We start from the raw sequence: 17,071 nt of genomic DNA on the forward strand, positions 1-17,071 counted from the left end.
TTTAATCTCTCTTTCCTCTCCACCCTTATGTCCGGGTTGGGGGGGGGGGAGGAGAACCCACCCAACAACCAAGCGAAAGGCAGCATCGTCCTCCAAAAGAGCTTGAGAAAGCAGGAGCCGAGCCAGAGTCCCTCTGCTTTCCCCCACCACAAATTTAACCCCAGCTTCAACTTTTCTTCTGCTACCGGAGCTGAGCTGGGCTCCAGCAGTGCTGGGGTGGGTTTTTCCCCTCTCTCCCCCCTTCCTCCTACATTGATTTTAGAAAGGAGGGAGGGGGGTGGGGAATCCTTTTTATTGCGGAGCCCGGTTCTCTTTGCAAGCCTTCCTCCTCCTCTTCCTCCTCCTCCTCCTCTGCTTTTTGTGCCCGCCGCAGCAGGGCTGGCCAGGCCGGGGGAGGGAAGCGATGGGAAGGGGAGATCGCCCCCTCCTCTCCCTCTGTCTGTTTTTTTTGCAGGTGTGTCAATTTTAATTCTGCCCAGTAGGTGGGACTTGGTGACTTTCGCACCGTTTTTGTTATTTATTTATTTCCCCGGCTGCTTCTCTCCCTCCCTCCCCTCCCATCCCTCCCTCCCCAGCCTCCCGTTGCGATCCTCCGGAGCGGCTGCGGGAGCGGCGGGCGGCCGGGCCGGCATGCATCCATCCCCGCCCGCGGCCGCGGCCGCTGCCCTAGCGGGAATTACAGCCTCTCCCAGCCAGCTGCCAGCATGATTTCATCTGCTGGAGGATTTTTGCATCTGATCGCTTGAGGTTTTGTTGTTGTTTTTTTTTTTTTTTTTTTTTTCCCCTCCCTCTGTCTTTGTTTCCTTCCCCCTTTCCCCCCCTTCCCCTCCCTCCATCCCCCCTTTCCTCCTCCTCCTCTTTTTTAGAAGCAGCAATCGGAGATGGATGTCTCTCTTTGCCCTACCAAGTGCACTTTCTGGAGGGTATTTTTGCTCTGGAGCATTTGGGGAGACTATCTGCTTTCGGTGCTGGCTTGCCCTGCTAATTGTCTTTGCAGCAAGACAGACATCAATTGCAAGAAGCCGGATGATGGGAACCTCTTCCCTCTCTTGGAAGGGCAGGATTCAGGCAGCAGCAATGGCAACACGAGCATCAATATCACGGACATCTCAAGGAACATCACTTCCATGTAAGTGGGGGTCCCCCGGGCTCCCCCTCCCGCGGCAGGGTGCGGGCTGGGTCGCCCGTGCGGGGCTCAGGTGCCCCCGCATCGTTGCGCTGTCTGGGCTCAGTCCGACTCCCCGGGCAGAGGACGCAGATCCAGCTTTTCCCTTATTCCATCCTCCCCAAAAAAACATAAAAAGCCCAGCAACAGTTTGGCCAAGGCTTAAGAGGAATAAAGTAAATGAGATCTGATTCCTTAGCAGGAGAGAGAGCAGCAGGCAAAGATGCTAAAGCTGCTGCTTCCTTTAACTGTTTGCTTCTGCAAGGGGAGGGGGGACACTACGCCACACATCGCCACATATTTATCCAAATTGGGCAAGAAAAGCAAGTTCTGAGCTGCTTTTCCCTTCTCGAGACTTTGGATCTGGTTAGAATATCATTATTTTTTACATCCCCACATCAGAAAATGCTCCCTTCCCTGAGTGTATCTGGGGATCTGCGGTTTCGCCTTTTTAATGGGAGGGGAAAAAAAAAATAGGACAGTGAGATGTCCCTTAAGTAGCTTATTTAACTCGCATTGTTATAATTTTGCAACTTGTCGTGGTGCTGCGATAGGATTTGTGCGTTTTCGGCTCGGGGTGGTGGTGGTGGTGGTGGGGGTGTGGTGAAGCATCGGAGCAGGGAGATATTTTTAGTTGAGCACTTTGCGTTTGTTTGCATGCTTGTTTATCTGGAAAATCAACTTGAAGTTGCATTATCCTTCTTTGGAGAGGCAGTTAGCAAAGCCCATGTTAATCTCATCAGCGTGGAGTCGAGAAAGGAATATATTTCCTTCTCCTGAATCCATCATGCTGTATGTGTGTGAAAAAAAAAAAAATTCCTCATCACTTCCAATCTCTGCTCTTTATTTTCCAGTACATTTTTGGGTGAGATGAACTCTGAGCCATTTCATTATTCTAATGCTAATTGAAATGTGAGCATTTAGGGAAATGTAGCCCCCAGAGCAAGTTGCCAGTGGGAGTTGAGGAGAGAAGAGGTGGAATCCTTTATTCTGGCAGTTAAATGCAGCAAGGTTTGAAATGAGTAATGGAGGGTTATTTATTTATTTATTTTCCCCACCTCGATGGCACGGTTGCATGGAGGGAGAGGGCTTTGGGTCTCTTCCTGAGGCTGTTTTATTTGGTCACAGTGCAATTGCAGCAGAGCCATGGAGTAATTGCAGTGCCTCTTTCGCAGCTCTGCTCGTCACCTTTGCTGGATAAAGATGACGGGAGCTGCTTTTCCCGCTTGCTTACAGGTTCATGCAATGCCCAGGCAGGTTTTCAGCAGGTACCACTGACCCTGAACACCTAACCCTTCCTTCCCCTTGCCAGCAACCCCCTACAAGCCCAGCAGGAATGGGGAAAGTAAGTGGGGAAAACTAGTGCAATGCTCCCCTTCCAATTGCCCCATATTTATCCTGCATCGTGGTGGTGGAGTGTTTTCTCTGCGATGCTGGAGGGATGGGGGTGATGCTGGGGAAGTCGGAGAAACTCGTGTTTTTTCCCTGTGCTCGCTGTTTGTTGTGGTTTAGTTTTAACTCTTTGGGGACTGGGGAGCAGCAGGAAAGGATGGGAAGGGTTTGGAAGCCACCAGCGTAAGTGTGCTTTGTCAGATGCACAGACACATCTGAACTGCTGAGAGAGGTAGTATTACATGAGTCCTTTGTACCCAGAAAATGTCTTTACTGATTTGAAATTAAAAAATGCTGATAAGCAGTCCATAAAAAGGAGAGGGGCAAAAAAACTGCCCAAAATGGACAACTCCAGAAACAAATATTGGGTATTTTTGTGGAGAGATGCTTCTCTTAAGTTGAGGAAGGAGAAGAAGGTGCCAGTTTTGCTGGAATTTGTATGCATCTCTGCTCCACACTGAGCAAAGCACATTCACTCACCCCCTGCATGGCTTCTGGCCCCACACCTTCCTCCTCAGGCTTTGTTGGGGCTGAGGCACAGGACTGGGGTGAACCCCAGAATGCCGTGGGGGGCTGAGACTGATCACGAGTGAAAACTTTCCCCAAGGGTCCGTGCTTACGGGGAAGGCAGCAGTGGTTTGTAGGGGATGCTTATGGGAGCAGAGGGATGGTTTGCGTGGCGGGGATGCTTCCCAGCAAAGGAGTCACTGCTGGGATCTAGGGTTGAACCATGTTCATCCTCTTGTCTGGGAGGCATCAGGTCCTGCACCCTTCCAGGCTGATGTCAGGCCTCTCCTTGACAGCCCTGACATCGTGGGTGCTGGGGTGAGGGGTGCCTCGAAGCCCAGCCTGGTCATCGCTGAATCACTCCTGGCATGCGAGTCTAATTCAGCTGGGCACTGAGCAGTGTTTCCTCCTGCCTGCCGTGCTCACCGGGGGCTTGGCCTCCTTGGGCAGCTTACCTTGTTTGTGGGCAGCCAGTGGGCAAAAACACCTCCTCCCACTGGAGCAGGGGGTGAGTAGGGGAGGCTCAGCCCTATCCCTGTGGCTGGGGGATGCGATGCCCCAGATGGGTCCTCCCCATGGGGAAGGTGGTGGTTGCTGCTCCATCTTGTTGCTGGTGAAAAAGCAGATGGAGTGTGGGGCGGTGAAACAGCCCCGGGACCAAGCAGAGCCTTATTCATGTCCAAAAGACAGCTCAGCTCTGAAATCGGGGCTTGGGTGTTGCTGATGAAAGACTGCCAGAGCCCGTTCAGAGGGCTGGAAAAGGAAAATGTGAGCCATCTTGGAGGGCTTGTCTGTCTTACCCACTTGAGCAAGACCCCTCCATGCCAGCCCACCCCAACCCAGCATTGGGGGCTAAGCCATCAGGAGCTTTGGGTTTTATCACTTCTCAGCAGCTGATGAGAACCTGGAGGCAAGAATGACAGAAGAGAGACAGGAGACACCCAGCCTGTAGTGCTGCCCACAGAGGCTGGCAGGGCAGGCCAGCCCAGTGAGTGCCCACAGTGTGGTACCCCACCATTGAGCCTCCCATTGCATCCCTCAAATGAATGGCCTTTGCTTCAGTTGCTGGTGCTTCTGGCTTCCCACCCATCCTCCTTTTGGTAAAAGTGGAGCAGTCAGGGCTTGGTGGCTCCTGCCCTGGATGGGCTGGAGGGAATGGTGACACTCAACTTCCATGGAAATCCAAGCAGTGCCAAGTTAATGGTGAAGCAGGGAAAGGGTAGGAGGTTGCTGCCCTGAGATGGAATAGGAGGTTGGGTTGGCTGATTTCCCTCTGCCCTTTCCCAGCATGCCCAGAAGTTTACCCAATTTTGGATTGCATCCCTGGAGACGCGACTCCTCTCACAGATCCCCGTGAGAGCTGCCAGTGGCCCTATCCAGCTGTGAGGCCAACTTGGCCAATTTGGAGTCATGCTCTGTATTTCGTCCTCCTGATTTTGGGAGAGGACACCATGGGGATGGGGTATGGCCATGCTATTGCTTTTCCTGGTGCAGCTGGGTGGCCTTTGCTGTGTCCCAACCCAGGTGCGACTTACAGAGATGCTCAAGCTCCCCCCAGTCCATCCTCACCCCTGCGATGTGGGGCTCCGTTCACTGCAAGACCTCCCTAAAAAGACCGGCTGCACATGGAGAACTTTGACCCTGCGGGATCCTGCAGCACGGAGCCCCTCGTGCCCCTGTGCACTGAGCAGCTGGGGTCTTTGTCACTCTGGGTCCCCCACCGTGGCACTGTGAGGGGCTGGCTGGCACACGGGGAAGCCGGGCCCGGCTGTGCCGCCGTGTGTCAGGGTGACGGTGGGTGCCGTGTCCCCGGGGTGGGCCGGGCCGGGGAGTTACCCTTCTGGCAGCGTGGGCAGCTCCTGCGTGCGCCGGCACCGTGCGTGGGGAAGGACAGACGGAGGAGTTTGCCATCTGGGCCTCCCTACTTCTCAGCTGTTGCTATGGCACTGCAGAGATGCTGCTAGGCAGGCGATGGTGGCCTGCGTTTGTCACCCCTGGGCTCCCTCAAGGTGGGGAGATGTCCCTGGTATGTAAAACCTTGCTCCTCGCCCAGCCTCACCAGGGGAGGATGGGGATTCCTGTGGTAAAATAGCCTCCAAGGGTGGATTTTCAGGGTGTATCTATGCGGTTCGTAGCTGCTTTCAACAAGGTGAGATGAATTCAGAGCAACCCAAGAGGAGGTGGCTTATTGTGAAGCACTGTGGGGTGCGGGATTTTGGGGTCTCGCAGGGCCAAGAGGAAGCATCTTGCCCCCTTCCATGGACAAGAAGAGCATCCTCATTCTCTCCTATTGGGCTGTCCCAGCAGCCCCCGGCAGCATCCGCTCCATGCCGTGGGCCTGGCCGGGGGTGGGAGAGCCACGTCAGAGCTGGGTGCTGTGGGGGGAGCGGCAGCGCAGCCCCCACTCGCTGCGCGGGAGCCGGGAGCATGTGGAGAGGGGGAGAGCGAGGGGGTGCTCAGAGCAGCAGCACCCCTTCAGTGCCGGTGTGGGGAGAGCTGAGGCACCCCTAATGCTCCTGTGTGCTTGCATCTGGGAAGGAGGGGAGAGAGAAAGGGCAGGCATCTTCCTGGAAGGGCCGGAGGGAGCAGGACTTGCTTTGGTGACCCAAACAGCTGAGAAAAGGCCTCCTGTGATGCTCAAGTTGGTGACTGCTCTGCTTCAGAGAGTGGGCACAAACTTTTCCCCTCTGTGTGAATCAGCCACAGTGTGTCCTGTGTGCCTTGTGTGCTACTTCTCTCCAGAGATGAAGGGCTCTGCATTCCCAAAGCCTCCCATCTCCTGGTCCCAGAGGCTTTGGCTGCTGCAGAGGCCATTCAAAAGGTCTCTAATTCCATCCAGCTTGGATTTCCTGGGCTCTTGTTCACGCAGAGCAGCTGTCCTGAAGGATGTTAGGATGGGGGAAGTGGGTGCAGCACAAGACTGTGGGGACAGAAGAGGATGCAGAGATGTTTGGGACAAAGAGGTGGTCTGACATACATGGTTTTGATGCTCTGGAGGTGACTTAAGTCAGAAGCACTGTTACCTCTGTATCCTTGCCCTTTCCTATGAGCTGGCTGTTGGCTCCTTGCCCTGCTCTTACAGTCTTTTTCTCTGCTGACCAATCCTGGAAAGAGGCACTTTCCTGGCACAGGTGATGTCAGGTGTTTCTCCAGGAAGGAGACAATTTTGGTGCCTGCCAGGACTTCGCAGACTTTTTCTGAACCAAACATGGGCCCTGAACTGCTGCTGGGACAGGAGCAGCTGGTGACCCAGATGGTTTCAGGGTGCGTGTGGCATCTCTCCAACCCTCATGTCCTGCAGTGTTTGGGGAGGTCTAAGTCAGCTCTGCTTGTTGGCTTGTCTCCTTGGGATTGGAGAGGTGAGATGGAGATGCTTCAGGACTAGGACAGGTGTTTAATAGGAGGAAGGAGACTGAGGAAGGATGTTCATGCTGCCCCAGAGGTTTGGAGATGTGTTGCCTCTGGTTAGTGGCTTCTGTAGAGCTCTGTTAGAAAAAGCTCTCTGGGTATGCTCCACCCCTTCAGCTCCCCTGTGTGAAGGTGACACCTTCTTGTGCTTTGGCATGAGGCTGCTTGAGGTCTCCCAAAGGCCTGTGACCATCCATGCACCCAGCAATGCTGGGCTCTTTCAGTACACCCCCCAAACTGTCCATGAGATGCCCCATGGGGTCACTCCTGGGGAGCCCTGCAGGTAGATAGTGCAAGGCTTCCCAGTGGTACCCTGGCACACCAGCCTGTCCTGCTCAATGGAGTGCCCCTGCTTGGTGTTGCCCATGAGTTTATGGCTGGATTTGGTGCATCCCTCTTAATGAAGACTGCAGTCAAGTGGGGGTGAACCAACCCCTAAGCCTGCCAGGCTTCCAAAGGTAAATGATAACAGTGCTTGTAACTCACTGTGTTGTTTACTGGGCACTGTGCAATAGCAATAGTTTTGTGTTTTCTGCAGTGGGAGTTTCGACAGGATGTGTAGGTGCCTTCTAAGCAGGGGTGTTTGACAGCAGCCTGTGGGCTCTGGTCTCCCCCAAATTCTCTTGCTCTTCCCTCTGCACCAAGGAACGAGCAACAAAACTGTCATCAAGGAGGTGCTGTGGGGTGAGTTTCTTGCTCAGAGGCTGCAGTTTGTGCAGTGGTTGGATTTTGCAGCACTTTGTGCCCCTCATATGGAGATGAGGACCCAGCAGCCTGCTCACCTTACCCCATGCTCCAGGTCCACGAGGACCACGCACACAGCACCAGGAGTTCTGCTGCACCAGGCTGTTCCCGTTATCCCCCAGCAAGGAGATGGTCGAGACCGAGGCTGTTCGGTGCTGGCAAAGGAGCATCCCCGTGGATGCGCCGTAACGCCTGGCCGAGCCTCCGCCCTGCTCCGCTCTGGAGCTCGGCTCAGCCCCGGCTCCCTTTGCGCGGCGCATCCCGGCTCAGCCGCTCCGCTGTTCCCGTCTGAAGGTGGCTGTGCCGCTAGAGGGCAAGCGGCAGCGCCAGACAGCCCGGCTCCGGGATGCGGGATGCGCGGGATGCGCGGGCACGGCCGGGATGGAGCCGCACCGGGGCTGCGCGGAGTGCGAGAGAAGCGGGGGCTGCGAGGGCTCGGCGGTCGGGTCACCACTTGCGTGCTGTCGCACTGAAGGGCCTTTACTCTGGGCGCCCATATTGCTGAACCCCTCTTGGGCTGCTCCCTAACTTGGCATCCCAATCCCTGTCAGTGTCGGATGGCCCTTGGGGATCTGAGTGGTCTTCTGCGTCTGGGTTTGCTTCTTTGTGCTGCTGCGGGAGGATGAGGTCAGTGCACCGCGAGATACCCACAGCTCTTGCACCAGTGCTGCAAGTGATGCAGCCCTGGCCTGTCTGTGAATTGAGGTGATTTGCAGCTTTTTGGAAGGTATTAACCCAACCAAAGCGGGTCACTGAGAAGGTGTTTCTGGGCAAGAGGTGCCTGATTGGGGTGATGAACTGCCATCTGTGACCAGCTTCTGGCTGTGCAGGTTCTACAAGGAAGCCCCTGACAGCTCTCATAATTTTAATGATGGGGAAACTGAGGCACAAAGCAGTGGTGCAGCTGGCCTGCAGGAAGCAGAGGGGGGATGGAAACTCTTCAGCCCAGCACCAGCCAGGGTTTAGGGAGGGGCCAAGCATGGAGGGCGGGATAAACAAGGCTGTCCTATTGGCCCTGTTGTATTCAGTAGCCATGAGAGAGGTCCTTGGAGAAATCCTGGAGGTAGAGGCAAGAGCTGTCTCTGGAGGCTTCCAAAGTAGGTGTAGTGCATTTTGCTCCTGTAATTAACCCTGTGCATAGGTTGGATGAAGGTTGGAGGGCTAAAGAGGCCACATGTCCTTCCCCGAGGGAGGAAGCCTGAGAAGAGCCTGGTCTGAGACAGAGCAAGGCGAGTGGGGGCAGGAAGCTGGTCTTGAGCCTGTAGGATCCTCCACACGCAGCTCCTGGAGGTCTCTCATCCTCCCTGGCAGCTGGGCCAAAGCTTGGACTGGTTATGTCCCTGCTGGCCATTGCCAAGTGCTGCCAGCGTGTTGGAAGGGCTGTAACACCCAGTGGTCCCACAATGCAACAGCAAATGGGCCCTGATGTCATGGCAGGGGTGACATTTGGTTGGATGTGTGTTGGAGTGTGGGTTATGGATGTGGGTTTAGAGCCGTGATACTGCTCTGGGACTGGACTTCAGTTGAATAAAGGGAGACTAAACTCTCTCTGAACTCCCCTTGCAAGGCTCCCCTTGGAGTCAGTGCTCAGCCAGCAGGACTGCTCCACCAGCCTTGCTCTGTTGTGTCCTTGTGCATCCCCACTCTGATTCCAGATCCCATGGGACTGGGGGTCCTGCCGTGTTCGCCTCTGTGTAAGACCTTGCCCCTGCATGCCTGGAAAAGTAGCACCAGGAAAACATGTGCTGTATTTTTAGCTTGTTTCCATGTGCTATAGCAGTTGAGGAGCTGAAGGAGAAGCCAGAGCCATGTCTACATCCAGCTTGCCTCCAGCTGCCACTGAGTGCTTTGGTATAGTAGATAATGGAGCCTGATAGTGACCCCTTCCAGCATGTGACATCACCCCCACCTTCCCCTTCTCGTGGCTTTTGTCTCCCTAAACAGAAGAAAAGTTGCCTTTTTAATCAAAAACAGAAGTCAGGAAGGACTCCCAAGGGAGTGTGGTGGTGTGACAGCATAGAAGTGTGACTCAGGGGGCTTGATCTTGACTGTGGTGCTTATTGCAGTGACAGCTAAGCGGTCTTGGGATCCCAGGGAGATGCTGAGCCCAAGTGCTATTCCCCACACAGGCTCTTCCCTGCAGCTCTCCTACAGCTCCATGCTGGGGAGGGGACAGGGAACTGGTGCTTCTGCTGGCTGCCCTGCACTGTCTCTGGGGGACTGAGAAGTGGGTAGGAGCAGATGTGAGCATGGTGAAGCCCCCATCTTCCCGGGTTGTGCAAGGCTGTCCCTTAACTAGCTCTCACCAGGAGGTTCCCACTAAGAAATGTTCAAACAGATGCTGATAATCTGAGTGCTGCTGAGGACCCTGCATGCTCAGGGCTTTGCCAGGATAAATTAGGAACATGAGTGCTCAGCTGAGCCACAGAGATGCCAGGCTCTCACTCCTGACCCTGCCGGGACATGAAGCCACATGGGGGAGAGCTTGGGTGCTTGCAGCTGCTGACTTTCCTTTTGCTTCTGGAGCAGCTCTGGCCTCATCCCCAATCCCATGCTCTCCATGGAAATGCTGTGCAGTGACCTGGGCTGGGAACAAGGAGTCTTGGCTCTCCAGTCTGTGATCCAGCTGTGCAAATGCTCCCTTGGGCTGCCTGCCCTCCTCCTGTCTGCTTCTAACTCAGGCAGACAAGGCCAGCTTGGGCATCCCTCGTGTCCATCCCAGTACAGATGGGATTGCCTCTGGGCAGCTCTGTGATTTGTGTGGCTGGAAGAAATTCTCTTGTCCTCCAAAACTCTTGCCACCAGGATGTGACTGGTATTCCTGGGGCAGTGATGTGGGTCCTGGCTTTGTCTGTCTCCTGCCTTGTTTGTACTCTCCCAGCCAAAGTACATCCCAGAAAAAGTAAGGTAAAAGCCACCAAATCACTTGGTGGCTGCTGCTGAGCAGCCTGTGGAGCAAGCAAAGTTCAGTGGGACACAGGGTCAAGGATGTTACATGCTCCCAGTTCCCAGTCTGCCAAGATCATCCCTTCCTCCTGGGGCACTCTCTGTGTCAGTTCAGAGAAGATGAATGTTACTGGGGACTGTTTCCTAATTTGAGCCTCACAGGGGCTCTGGACACATCCCTAATGCCAACCATCTCACAGGCTGTCCCAGGCTCTGCAGGGGAGAGGGCAGAGTAGCACAGAGCCAGATCAGGGTTAGAGCAGCTCCACTGGGAAGTACTGTGCTCCTCATTTCAGCTTGGAGCAGACATTGAGGAGTGTCCTTGGGAGCATCAGAGCAAAGCCTGAGCCCGAGGACTGCATGCAGGGCACCTGTGAGGTGCAGGGGTGCTGCTTGGGCAGGGAGGGGGCCTCTACAACAGGGAGCTCTGCATGGCTGGCACACCAGGGGTTAATGGCAAGGTGCATGATACAGCTGGAGCGGATTTGGGAGAGGCAGAGCCTAATGAGGCTGAAGAGGTATCAGGTGGGAGAGCTGAGCTGTGGGCGCTGGGGGACGTTGAGGTTTGTGCGTGAGGGAGGCAGCAGTTGCTGCTCTTTACAAGATGCTGCGATGGTGGTTTTGAGAAGAGGAGCTGGAACGGGGGTGTTCTCAGGTAGGAAGCTGTGTGGGTTGCTTGCCCTGGCTCCAGGCAGATGGGAGGGATGTGGGTGTTTGTAGCTGGTTGCTGGAGCAGCCCTGGCTGCCTGCCTGCATGGTGGTGGGCTGTGTGATGTGTGTTGGTGCCTGTTGTTGTATCCCTACAGTATTTTATGGGTTGATCTTCTGGCCCTTGGGAGCACAACCCCTTGGCTCCTTGGTTGTAGCTGAGATCCCACCTCTTTTGGCAACCCTGGCTGGAAATCATCTTCTCTGTGCCTTGCCCTGCCTGTGCTCTCCTTCAGGACCTGATGGCTGAAGTGCTTGGTGCTCCCAGCCTTAGCCCTGCCTGGTGTTGCTTCGTGTTGCAGATCAGCCCTCCCTTCCAGGAAGGATGGTGGTGGGATTCTCAGGCTTTGCCCTAGGCTTGTCCCCAGCCCCGGGCAGACTGCCCAGCATCCAGTGTGCTGTGGGCTGCCCTGGCCCCGAGGGAAGGATCCCTGCCTTCCAAAAGGCATGGGTAACATAGATTTATTTATTCAGAGACTTAATTAGCATCTTTAAATATTAAATAGTAAACAAACTGCGTCTAGTGGGATCAACATTTACAAGCAGGGATTTTTATTTTTTTTTCCCCTCTCTGGGACATGCACTTGTTTTTTAAGTGTTTGGGGAGGAGCAGCTGTGTGTGGGCTCTGGTTGATGGGAGAGGGATGGACCCATAGCTCTGCTGATGAAGGAGGGGGAGAAGACAGGGATGAAGGGGCAGAAGGGCTGGGTAAAAACGAGGCAGAGAAGCAGGGGTGTGTGCTTTGAGCATTGATGTAGGGGAATTGCAGAGCCAAGTGCTGGATTTTGGCACTTCCCTGCGGGATGTGCCGTTCCCTCCTGCCCAGGCAGGTGGAAGGGGACAGGCAGGAGATGGAGGTTCCTGCCTCAGCACAGCTAATTGCAATCAAAAGGTGGTGGTCCCTGCAAGGGGAGGTGGTTTGCAGCTGATCTGCATCCTATTATCTCTGCAAATGGAGGCCTGCCTGGTAGCGGATTACACTGGGGGTTATTTATTGGCAAAGCACTGTACAGTTTTAATTTTTCCTTTTTGCTTATTCAGGCTTTAGCTCCAGAGGAAAATAGCCTGGGGTGGCTTTGAAATGGATTCTCTCTGCCCCATTAACTTATTCAGTGAGTTTAATGGGCCTTTTTTTCTCTGAGCCTTGAAGCCATCATTAAAAGGCAGAGATTTATAAAAGCAAAGATACTCCTGAGCTTTACTCAAACTTTGGGGGAGTGGGAGGGGGGCAATGGTGTTGCTGCTGTTTGTGGTTCTGGTGAAGATGTGAGTTGGGTGCTGCTATTGTGCCTCTCTGGAAGTTTTACATGGATGAGAGAACCAGGCTGCTTGCAGATGCTGCCCTGGTGCTGCCCACGTGCCTCTGCTGAGGAGCTCTGGGATCAGCTTGGTTGTGCTGGGGCTGAGTCCTCACCAGTGAGCAGTTGGATGTTATCTGGGCTCCTACACCTTGGGTTATTGTTCTGTGTGACTATTGTTCAGCTGCCAAGCTGTATCTCTCCAGGCTGAAAGAGAGAAACTTGTTCTCTTATTTTGTGTGGGATGCTCGTGACTTTATTTTCATTTTGATTATGGTGTGCCACTGCCGGGCAGTGCTCAATGCTTTCATGGATGTTTGTGGTCAGTGCTTGGAGATGTTCCCCTCCTTCCCTCTCTCTGCTAGTGGCACCTGTCCTACTGCATCCCTGTGCTGAGCAACTCAGTACTGCAAGAAATTGGATTTCCCCTGCAGGAATTGCACTTGTTTAGCATGTGGTCTCCTTACAAAATAGGGGAGTGCCTGAAGAAGAAGACTGAGATAAAATGTCTGAGTGAATTTCCTCATTTTTTTGATTTTCTAGGACCAACCTCTCCAGCTTTTGTTTTGCACACCAGACCTGGCACCTTTCTGGGGAGGAAATGTAGGAGCATGCAAGGTGTGGGTTGACATGTCACTCAGGGCACCCTCATGGTGGCATGGCTGAAGTTTTGGTCCCCAGGCCATGATGTGCTGCAAACCTCACTTCTGGATGGGCAGCCTTCAGCTTTTACCACTGAGGGGAAGCAGTGGTAGGGAAGAGCTGGGGAGTGGAAGGTGTCCTGGCTTGCTCCCAAACATTAAGTGTCCTCGTGGGGTGGCAGAGGCCAGTCACAGTGTGTTCCAAATGGAGGATGTCACAATGTGGTGGAGTTTCTGTGCTGTGACAACTTTCCCTATGTACTTCTTTACTCTTTTTCCTTCACATGCAGCTGTTCAGGCTGACCCTTGGCAGTGTGAGCAGGCAGGTGTCTCTGTGCCCAGCCTGGCACCTGCCAGCTCAGGGATGCTGCTAGTGTGAGCCTGGGCAGGGAGGTTTGTGACAGCTGGAGACCCAAACCTGCTGCCACCTGTCGTGTTTGCACCGTGGGCTTGAGGAGTGTGTCCCCCTCAGCCCTGCTGCAGTTCAGGAGTGGGAGAGGGCAAGAACCTGCCTTGCCCAAACCAGTGTGTTCAGGGTTGCATGTTGGGGGGGTGTGGTGTGTGACCTCAGTTCCTGGCTCCTGCTGGCTGCCAGGAGTGTCTGGAAAATGGGACTGGAGAGTGGGTGATGTGACTTGTGCGTGTCTGTGATGGTGGCCCTGGGGCTGGCTCACCTCCCCTGCCGTGGGATGGAGGGACAGCAGGCTGTGACCCCTGCCTGCTCATCACCAGCCTGGCAGCCCCATCCCGGCGGCAGCAAAGAGTCTTGGCAGTGGGAGAAGCGCTGCCTCTCTGCCAGCAGATGGGCTGGATCAGACCCTGACAGGGAGGGACTGCGGGGCTTGCCAGGAGGCAGGAAGGGCTTCCAGCTTCAGGAGGTGTCTGAGGGTTTGTTGTTTGTAGCTTTCCTGGAGGCAGTGACCACCAAGCCTGGCCTTGGAACACTGCCTCAGGGCAGCAGTGGGACAGGGACACACTGGAATGTCCCTGAGGGTGCCATGGCCAAGCAGAAACCAGCTCCAGCATTGCAGCCATGCTGGGGCAGGGATGGTTCCCCATGATGGCCTGTCTGTGACCTCCAGAGCAAGGGGGAGGCTCCTTGCAGATCCATCATCTCCTCTATCCCTCCCCAGGTCACAGCAATCAGGAGAAGGAGACGCTCGCTTTCTAATAAAGACCCATAAAATGCACTTCTCCCCTGCCCCTTTAAATCCTGGCCTCTTTGCTACCTGCTGTGTAAATTGCTGCTGACCCTGTAAATCACCCTCTGCTTTGCTCTGCCTTCCTTGAATCCATCCCTTCCTTGTAAATCCTCCGTCCCCATTAGTTTTCCTCTGCTGACCCCCTTGCTCTGCCTGTGCTGTAAATTCTGAGCTCTGGTGAGGCTGGGGGAATGGAGGGTGGGTGCAGTGATGGGGTAAAGGAGGGGAGCCATCCCAAGATGGGTTAATCCCTCCCGACAGCTCCCCCAGGACTCACTCCCTCAGTGGGAGCTGGTGGAGGACATTCTGCCCGGCTGCCTGTGGGGAAGGTCATCCTTGTGCTGGAAGCAGGGCTGGGCTGTTGTCTTCAGCTGGGCTGCAGCCAGCTGGCTGTAAACTGGAGGGTGTTGGTATCCCAACCCTCAGGAAGGCTCCTGGAGAGGGCTGCTCCCCCAGGACACGTTTCTGAGATGTAAAAATAGCCAGAGTAAAGAGAAAATCTCCCTTTATCCCTTGAGTGCTCGGGTCATGCCGTAGCTTAGCTTCACCATGCCCCTGTGTAAGCTCTCTTCAGTGAGCAGTGAAGGAGCTGCAGGCAGCAGAGGTCCCTTGTGTAATGGACAACCATCACCTGGGCTTCTGCTGGATGCTTTTGTCCTGTGTCAAAGCCCTGAGTTACTGAGATGACCTGCTATGGTATTTTTCTGCTTATGATGATGCTGGGACAGGATGTAGGAGCTGAAGCAAGGGGTCTGGCAGAGACCTGACCTGATGGAGGTGTAGGAAGCCAAGCATGGGGGCATCAGCTCAGTGCCACGACGTGGGCGTGCTGTACTGTGCTAGGGTGTGCAAGGGGAGGTGTCACTGTCTTTATGGGAAAGGCTGTGGCTGGAGCTGGTGGCTTGTTCTTGATGCAGGCTGACAGTGCTGCTGCTTTGCTGTGCCTGGATGGGGTGTCCCAAGGGCGTGCACTCACCTTGCAACCCAGGCAGGGTGTTATTTGGTGTACAAATTACTGAGCCTTTCTAAGTCTCAGTGGGCAGAAGCCAGTGACACTCCAACACAGCTGCCTTCTTCCTCCTAATGAGCAGGAATGGTTGTTATCCTGAAATGCATGAGTGGCTCTGCCCTGCTCCCACAGAGGTCAGTGAGGTGCACAGCAGTGGATGCACAGTCGGAGCCACAGTGGGAGTGCTTTGGGATGGTGCTGTCTGAAAAAGCTGCTGCGGGCACACAGGGTTTAGAGAGTTCTACTTGGCTCCCTGGGGAGGAAGATGCTGCAGGAGATCTGAGTACCTTCTGACGGGGCTTTTTGAGTGCCCTAATCCTCAGTGTATGAGTGGGAAAGTGGGGTACCAGCCTAGGGCAGGGGAGTGCAGCTTTTCCTGACCTTTCTCTGCAAGCCCCAAGCTCGAGTGGTTCAGGGTTTGGTTTATAGTAGTGCTGGCCCTAACCCAGCGTGGGCCATGTGTGTCCTCTGGAAAGGCACCTACCTGTGTCACTTGCAGCTCAGATCAGATCTGCCTGATCGCCCAGAGTGTGGTTGCCAGAATATTTGCAAGAAAAACGTGGTGATGCTCTGGGATGGCTGATTCAGGTGTTAATATTAACTGTTGTTGATGCTCTGTGATGGACCTGAGCTTGACCCAGCTGGGTGTTTTCCTTTAGACCTTTCTCCTGCTGCCAAACATCTTGGTTTTTTTTTTTTAAATCGGTATCTCTTCTGGATCTTGTGTCTGAGTTGTGTATTAACAGTGGGCTTATGATGGTGCTGTGGTCTGGCTTTGGGAGGAGGCTTCAGGAGAAGATGTGTACGGTGGGAGCACAGGGATGCTAACAGCAGTGGGAAGGCAGGGGGCAGCGGAGGAGAGCAGAGGCAGATTTTCAAAATCCATATAAATAGCAAAAATAAATTTCCAGCAAATGCTTCCAGTCCTGCAGTATTAAGAAAGTGAAGCACTAGAGGATAAGGAAAGCATGAGCAATAACAGCAGGGATTTAGAAAGAATAAATCTTGCCAGACAAACCTGATTGCTTTTTCTTTTTGATGGAATCGCAAAATTAGTGGCTGAGCAGAACGTGGAAATCCTAATATATTTGGATTTAGCAAAGCATTTGATATAGTGTCTCACCAAATCTTACTCTCAAAATTAGTTCACTTTGCCTTGGATACAGCGCTGCCAAATGGACTGAGAACTGGCTTAGAGCCCTAAACTAATAGTGATGGGCTGTGTTTGGGGAGAGGGGGAGCTGTGGGAGTGGAGCTATGACCTGGCTATTCTTACTGGGGGAAAAAAAAAACACAACTAAAAAAGCAAAACAACATAAACCCACCAAAATAAAAATAAAATAAAAAATCGTGAACGTGGCCTCAGTTTGAGGCATCCTATTATGGGAATATTGACAAACTGGAGAGAGTTCAGATGCAAACAAAGGGGGAGGGGGGAGGAACATCAGAGGGGTCGGATTACCTTCGGAGGGGGAGGCTGGGCGCTGAGAAAGTCCCAGGGCTGGAGGCATTTCGAGGAGGAGCAGGTGGTGGCTGGTGGGGCCGGGATGAATATTTGGGCTTTTGTTGGGACCTGGCATCGAGCACCTCAGCGCCTTCGCCCCCGCGCAGCGGAGACTCGCTAAGCTGCCCATTTCACGGCTCTTTCCAGATATTATCAAATTCACCGTGACTGTCAGAAAGAACATCCCTGACTGGGGGCGCTGGGCACGTTTCCTCAGGGAAAATCTTGAGTCTTGGAGCAAGCATGAGATGGCCCTGGCTGACTTCAGTCAGCAGATGGGGATTTTTCCTGGGTTGTAGGCTTGTTGGATGGGAAGCCAAGAGGTGGTTGTAGCTGCCTTGAGGTGCTGCCTCCTGCAGTATTTATCTGCACCTCACAGGCATTTATTTACCATCAGGGAAAAGGCTGGGAAACTACTGGTGACAACTGGAGTGCAGATGTGTTCCCAAGGGAGGGTGTCCAAGTCCCTTCATGTTTAAAAGCCTCTGGAAAGGTTGTGGCCCCCCGGTCACTTTGCAGGGGTAGGACATGTTAGCTTGGTACCAC

General features: G+C 54.0%; 1 protein-coding gene across 4 annotated transcripts in view; it reads left to right on the plus strand.

Annotated features, from left to right (window-relative positions):
• The first annotated feature begins 560 nt into the window (after positions 1-560).
• NTRK3 (neurotrophic receptor tyrosine kinase 3) overlaps positions 561-17,071 on the plus strand; it is a 222,492-nt gene continuing 205,981 nt past the window's right edge. Inside the window, exons 1-2 of one of the 4 annotated variants that reach the window (XM_050309945.1) lie at positions 561-747; positions 867-1,129. In XM_050309945.1, the coding sequence (XP_050165902.1) occupies positions 882-1,129 (248 nt within the window). In that variant the 5' untranslated portion in view covers positions 561-747; positions 867-881. Of the gene's footprint in view, positions 1,130-17,071 lie in introns of all 4 variants that reach the window. The other 3 variants (XM_050309944.1, XM_050309946.1, XM_050309947.1) reach the window with 3 other exon arrangements.

This window comes from Myiozetetes cayanensis, unplaced genomic scaffold, assembly GCF_022539395.1.
Source record: "Myiozetetes cayanensis isolate MyiCay16 unplaced genomic scaffold, myiCay2020 scf14, whole genome shotgun sequence".
NCBI lineage: Eukaryota > Metazoa > Chordata > Aves > Passeriformes > Tyrannidae > Myiozetetes > Myiozetetes cayanensis.